General features: G+C 50.7%; 1 protein-coding gene across 1 annotated transcript in view; it reads left to right on the top strand.

Annotated features, from left to right (window-relative positions):
- The window catches only part of LOC104500329 (apoptosis-inducing factor 1, mitochondrial-like), a gene marked incomplete at its 5' end in the record, with an annotated part of 12,110 nt that overhangs the window by 4,572 nt on the left and 760 nt on the right, over window positions 1–6,778 (top strand). The window contains 7 exon segments of the mRNA XM_010143959.1: window positions 1–54; window positions 186–316; window positions 1,401–1,474; window positions 2,144–2,251; window positions 3,283–3,371; window positions 3,453–3,589; window positions 4,127–4,264. The exon segment at window positions 1–54 is cut by the window's left edge and continues 6 nt beyond it. Coding sequence (XP_010142261.1) covers window positions 1–54; window positions 186–316; window positions 1,401–1,474; window positions 2,144–2,251; window positions 3,283–3,371; window positions 3,453–3,589; window positions 4,127–4,264 — 731 coding nt within the window.

The following is a 6,778-nucleotide window of genomic DNA, read 5'->3' as shown; positions in this document are numbered from 1 at the left end:
ATTGGTGAAGGAACTGCTGCAAGATCCATTCAGGCTCGTGTCCCTGGTGCCCAGGTAAGAGATGCCCTATTTTACAGCAGAGCTGTGTGAATGACTGAATACTGTGCTTGCTTCAGAGCCTCTGTCAAATGTTTTGTCATTTGCCTGACACTGGTACAGCTGCTGTGTTTAATGATCAATTAAAGGTGCTGATTGTGTCTGAAGACCCTGTCCTGCCCTATATGTGTCCACCTCTTTCCAAAGAACTATGGTTTTCAGATTATCCAAATGTGACAGACACTCTGCAATTCAAACAGTGGGACGGCAAGGGGAGGAGGTATGGGTCACCTAGGGTAGCAAGGACAAAGTGGAGTGTTTAATGAAAAGTTGATCATGTTCAAAATCTTCTTGTGAGAGAGACACTGCAGAGCTCTGAAGGACCCCAGAGTACTTTGTGGACAAATCACTGGGCGGATGTCTGTGTTTGTTTGCTGTGCAGAGAGCCCTGGGGTGTGAGTGTTTGTGTCCATTGTCACTAGGCTGATCGAAGAAGGGACAGAGCATTGTGTGCTGTGCGTGGAGCTCTGCGTGTTCTTTTGCGCTGGACTAGCTGACTGGCTACTTCATGAGCTCCATGAGACTCCACGATGTAGGCAGCAGACTCATGGAGCGTGGCTTCTCAGATACGCTGAGATGTTCCAAACAAGTCAGTCAGGCACTAAGGAGCAGACTGAAAGGTGTGGCAGTGCTGGCAGTTGTCACGAGGAGCGCTGCTTTGCGCGACAGAGTTAGTTAGCTTGGTACTCAATAGCCCTTGAGTCTTGCTGCTGTTCCCTCAGACACGCACCTCCACTGCAGGAATCCTGTGAAGTGAGTGAATAGTAAAGGCGAAGGCATAGTTTCACAGTTTAGAGCAGAGCTTCCAGGACCCTGGATCACATCATTTTTGTGATAAAGCCTTACTGATCTAAACCCTTCAACTTCAACAGTGTGAAGACCCTAATTCAGGGTACATTCGAGAAAGATGTAAAACAAAGGCTGACGCTGTCCCAAAAGGTAATCTCTGGGTGCTGCTAGTCCTGGGGTAAGGTTGAAAAAATCAGAGTCACTACCACTATTTTCAGCTTTTTAACTCTTCTGCTTTGGGTCCAGGATGGCCTTGCCTTGGCAGCTGCTTCCCTCAGCTAGTACCAGGAGTCCATCTGCTATTTATTCCTTTTCCCCAGGGAGGTAAACAGGGCAGAGTCTACTAGAACGCTCATCTGCTTGCCTCAGGCCTGAAAGCTGTAATAATGTGTGATTATTTTTATTTTCTTCGTTTCCTTCCTGTATGACTTTGCTGCACATTCCAGGCCTTTTAAAAACACAAGCAATGTAAGCTTTCCAAGTCTGTCTGAACTGTAAGCAGTGTGTGCCTTCAGGACCAAAGCTGGCTTAGTACTCCAGCCTGACACCCCTGACAGCAGAGAACTGTCCTGTGCTCTGGGAGGAAGCGGTACGTGTGCTTCTGCAGGCAGCTTGTCTTCAGCTGGCACTCAGCCTGACATGATAAACTTCTTTTTCATTCCACGACTGCTGAGTTTTTGCACAGACTTGTGGTTTGCCTGAAATAACCTTAATACTCATGTGTTTTGTTGGCTATATGGCCTGACCTGTTTTTCCATTTTCCCTCTCATTAGCTGTCAGGCAGCCCCTGACCACAAAGGTTTTTGTAAGTTTGGATCTCTGAATGCTCCGCAGGTCAGTACATATTGCAAAGTCATTCCACCCTGTAAAAAGTTATATTTGCTTTCTCAATGGTAAAAGCCACCCTGAAACTACTATTTCAAAGAGGTCGTGAACAACTGGATTCTTACTGCCAAGCGTGTAGAGCTTTCTGAGCAGTGTCTTTCTGGTAATTTTTCAAGTAAGGGAAGCTTTCTCCAAAATACTAAGCATTTTGCTTAGAAGTCTGCTGTCTGTTATCCTAAAGATTGCAGGTGGATGTGAAACAGTGGTCAGTCACTTTGAGACTCCTGTGGAAAATCTGGGAGCCAGAACTCCCAGTTTTGGAAACTTCTGCCAAGCTCTTTGCGTAAAGCAAAGCACACGCTTGTGTCCTGAAGTCTGTGCTCTGCTCTTTATCCGAGGGTTGTAAGAAGCCTGCCCTTTGCTTTCCTTTCAGCACGAACCAGAGGCCTGGAGCTCATGCAGCTGTTTCCAGAGAATGGCAACCCAGGCAAAGTCTTGCCCGAACATCTGTGCAAGCGGACCACCGAGAAAGTCAGGAGAGGTGCAGCTGCGCTCCAGCACTCCTCCTGGGAGCGCGGCTGTTGTGTAGCTCTTCCTTGTGAATCGGCCCTCTGCTGGGTTTGTCAGTGGAGCTCCAGGAAGGTGGAGTCCCTTGCGGGGTGGTCCAGGCACAGGGCAGAATAAGCTGCTGTTGAGGCATCTTGGGTAGCACAGAGCTGCCTTGAATCTCTGGCTGCTAAACAGTTCCTCTGGGAAAGCCAAGCAAGTAGGCATGCAGATGCCAGCGCGGTTTTTACCTCTGGCTGTTCCTGGACAGAATGATCTCTACCGCTGTACTTGCAAGTTACTTTAACAGCCTCTGTAACCTGGAACCAGTGTTGTCTTAGGACAACTGCATGTTCTCCTCTTCTGAGTTGCTCTAGCCTCGAGTAATTTTACTTCTGACAGCCTAATGCAGCCATCCGAGAGTCACTTTGAGAGAAGGGTTGTGCAGCCCCACGCCTCTGCAAGGCCAGCGGCTGTACTGTTCAGCTGTTAAAGTCGGTAAGGTCTGAACCCTCCAAAGTCAGAATCCACCTCCAGCCCAGCTCACTTTGCTAATTCCACACACCTTTTTTCCATGCAGAATATATTCCTGCATGTTGATAAGTGGAGTGGGGATAGAGGGAGGAGGAATATAGTAGGGGCTGCAGATTGCTGGGCCTGATAACCACAGGTCTGAGTTACTGTCTTTTATTTAAGGAAGCTGCTTTGTCAGACCTCTGGGTCTGGCTGTGATAAAGCAATAGGTATTAGCACCTGAAAACCTGTCTTGAGGAGTTCCTTTGAATATAACATTGCCATCATATGAGACGCGCTCTTTTGATTGTCATTTACGTGGCTCTTTAAAACTTTTTCACTGGGTTTCTTTCTCCTCATGCTTCACTCAAAACTGTACATGCAGCAAGTCTCTCCCTTGGTTCCTAACCCAGCCCCTGCTCTGCCTGCACCTGTTTGCACCAAAGATGCTTGACTCAGCTGAAACCTGCCTACCCCTAAGCAAGCAGTTACGTTTCCTGTGTTTGTTTCCAGAGGGTGCTAATGTCGTGCCTAACACTGTGGTCAAGGCTGTCTCTATCAGTGGCCATCAGCTGGTGATTAAACTGAATGATGGCCAAAAGGTAAATATAAGAACAGGGAGATGGTAAAGTTTGCAAGGGGCATTGAGAGAATTAAGATAGTAATTATGAATTCCCACACAGGTGAAGCCCGATCTTTTTGTGGCTGCAGAAGGGCTGGAGCCTAATGTGGAATTAGCAAAGTCAGCTGGGCTGGAGGTGGATTCTGACTTTGGAGGGTTCGGGGGGAACGTGGATCTGCATGCTCCAATATCTGGGTGGTGAGTAGGTGCAGAGGAGCCGTCTGACTGTGGGTTATGCTGGTGCAGTCAGAGCACACAGAGCTGTGGGGGCTGCTGTACCTCGATTAGGGGAATGGGTGAAAAATAGTAAGTGATGAGACCAATTGTAGTGCAGCTCCTGCTGGCAGCCATGGAATCTGTTCGTGTGCCACAGCAGCTTTGTTGCTGTGGTAACGACTGTGCCAGCGTGTGAATATTTATGCTGTGTAAGAGGAGTTGGGGTAACCTAAAGATAGCACGGATTACTCTATTGCGTAAGAGTCCCTCTGGTAGGAGTTGAGACTTGGATTCCTCTGGGAAAATGTACCTGATGCTGTCTTATTTTTCTAAAGATCAGTGAAAAATGCTGAGAAATTTGGACTTGTGTAGCCTAGCGAGCGCAATAAGGTGGTGGTGGTGTTTAGAGTTTGTCTGAAAAACTCAGTTCTTTGTTCTCTTCCCCATGACTTTTTTGTTTGGGTGTTAATTCAAGCTTTCAATGTCCGGTCCTCACTGAATTACTCTTTTTCAGCAGAGGGTGCTGCCCGCTTTCTATGATATCGCACTGGGTAGGAGGCATGCAGAGCACCATGATCGTGCTGTTCTGAATGGAAGACTAGCTGGAGAAAACATGACTGGAGCTGCAGAGCCCCAACAGCATGGGTCCCTGTTCTGGTAATGTTGATTTCTTCGTCTGGTATTTCTTACTTGGCCACTCTGCAGGAGCTCTGACAAGATACTCCTCGTAAAGGTTTCTGTTTCCTGAGTGTAGTGAAACTACTTCAGCAAATACCTTGTAAAGCATCTTGTTCCCTGACGCTCAGGGAATGGGAAGGCATTGGAGCATGTGCTGCCCTGCCCTGACTGCTCCGAAATGGTTTTCCTTCCTGCAGATCCCAGTTTCTCCCTGAATGAACTCTATTCAGCAAAGCAAGCAGCAATAAAGAGCAGCCCCTTTCCTCAGAGCTGGCTAATTTACAGGTTGGACTTTGCAGCAGCTTTTCTGTTACAGTGGTCTGGAGTTCCCCAGCACAATCTGTTTGTTTTGGTTGTGTTGCAGCTTTGCTGATTAGCTGAACTGATGCTTTAGTACCCATGCGTTGCTACATCCAGCAGTGTACATGGACGTTTGTTGTTTTCTAGAGAGATGAATCAAAAAATGTGCAGTTCTGCTGTATCCTTTTTGAAGTTCTTTTTAAAATAAAATGGGTGGGGGGGAAGCACAAAAAAAAAAGGTCCCAAAGCCTGTTAGCTCAAGATCAGAAACATTAAAGTTAGCAAGCATTCAAACATGGGGAGAATTTTATTTTTCTCAAAGAAATCCCCTCAAAAATTGTTATTTATGACTTGCTGTCATTTGTTTACCTGAACACTTGGTCTGTGCTGCATGGAGTCTGGACCTGGAAGAGTTTCTCACGTCGCTTTTAAACAAGGACACAGAAGCGTCCATTTCAATGGTGTGTTTTCCTTCAGGGTGCTCTGACCATGACACAGACGTAGCCAGCGGGGGACAGTGAGTTGCAGTCCTGATTTCCTGACGGGTTAGCTCTGGGGGTTTGCCAGCCCTCGCTGACTGAGACTTCCTGCTCCTGTGAGAGAAGCTGGCAACTGGCAGGACTTTTTCAGGATGTTCAGGGTCTCTCCTGAGCACTGACCTGCCCGCTGCTGGGTGCCTAGTCTGGTTAGCATGGCATATCGTTGCTATTCCTTTCAGTGACCCCGAGTCTGTGCTGGAGGATTCTGGCCAGGAAGGCAGTGACGAACACATTGTTTTGTGGGATGCATTTCACCAACGCCTCAAGTCCCAAAGCAAGAAGAAGATTATGGCAAAGGTACAATTTCTACCTCAGGGATAAAGTTGTGACAGGAGTCATCTTATGGAACATCTTCAGCAGAACCCTATTGCTCAAAAGGTCAGTACAGGACTAGTGTGCTGAACAGTAAGCACCTCCCTCAGGAGGCAGCATCTCCCCTGGGTGCCACAGCAGGACTGCAGCAGAGGACAGGGAAGATCCTCATGGATGAGGAGGTGCCGGGTGAGGGTCAGGGCAGGAGAGAGAGAGGCCAGTGGTGGGACAGGGCTGCAGAGAGCTGCCTCGGTACTGGGGCTGCTGTGCCAAGGGAGCTGCCTCCGCCCAATGCCGCTGCTGCTGCCTTCTGCCCACAGGTGGGCCACAGGCAGCAGCACAGGGCATCCAGACCCAGGTGTTGTCCCTCCATGGGGACAGGCTGACGCGGCTCTCCTGCACATGGAGCTCACAGGCTGCTGAGAGTCACCATTCACAGGTAAAGGGTCTGAGGGAGATGGGGACGAATGTCTTCCTGACCTCAGGGCAGGTTGAAGGTGCAGGAGCAGATGGGGGAATGGACCCTGAAGCAAGTTGAACCCCCCCATGCCATGCCTGGCAGGTTGCCCTGGCATGCCGGGGGTGCTCCCCAGAGTTGCCATGGGCCACAGGGGGACCAGGCCTCTCCCCAGTCGGCTCTGGGAGCAGGGCAGCAGCCCCCTGCCCTGGGGGGTGGCAGGGCAGTCCGGCTGCAAGAGGTCTTCCAGATGGGAGGCAGGGGCACGGGCCACAGTCACACAGCCTCTCTCCTTGGCCTCCCTTGCAGGCAGCCAGACAGTGCACAGGGTGGCCCTGCCCTGCAGCAGGGTGACACAGGAGAGGACAGCCAGTCTGCCAGCCTTGCTGCCTCTCCCCAAGCAGACAACAACCCAGGCAGTGGCACCCCGGCACGCACCCACAGCTCAGGCACCACCAGCTGCCAGCACCTCTTGCAAGCTGCCTGCTCTGCCAGGGAAACGGCCACCAGCACTGGAGCCAGTGGGCACCAACAGCTTGTCCCATCTGCTCGGGGCACCGGTAGTGACCCCGCAGAGCTGCGAGGGCAGATAGAGGGCTGCCCCACACAGCTATGCTGCAGCCGTGAAGGGGACCACCTGGTGCCTCGTGGGTGAGGCCCAGGATGAGCTTTTCCCTGGGAGCTGGGGACCTGGCCAGCAGCCGGTGGCACAGCAGAACCAGGTGCACAGAATGGCTGTGGTGACCACAGCAAGAACTGACTAGGTCCAGTCAGCCATCAGCAGCACTGCCCCCGCAGCTCAGCCTGTGCCTGATGCACATGGGGAAGCCACTGATGCCGGCAGGGGCCAGGCACCAGCTTCCCCCGACAGGGAAACACGGCCCG

This window comes from Buceros rhinoceros, unplaced genomic scaffold, assembly GCF_000710305.1.
Source record: "Buceros rhinoceros silvestris isolate BGI_N320 unplaced genomic scaffold, ASM71030v1 scaffold1479, whole genome shotgun sequence".
NCBI classification, from domain to species: domain Eukaryota; kingdom Metazoa; phylum Chordata; class Aves; order Bucerotiformes; family Bucerotidae; genus Buceros; species Buceros rhinoceros.
This window is presented reverse-complemented; position numbering and strand designations above follow the sequence as displayed.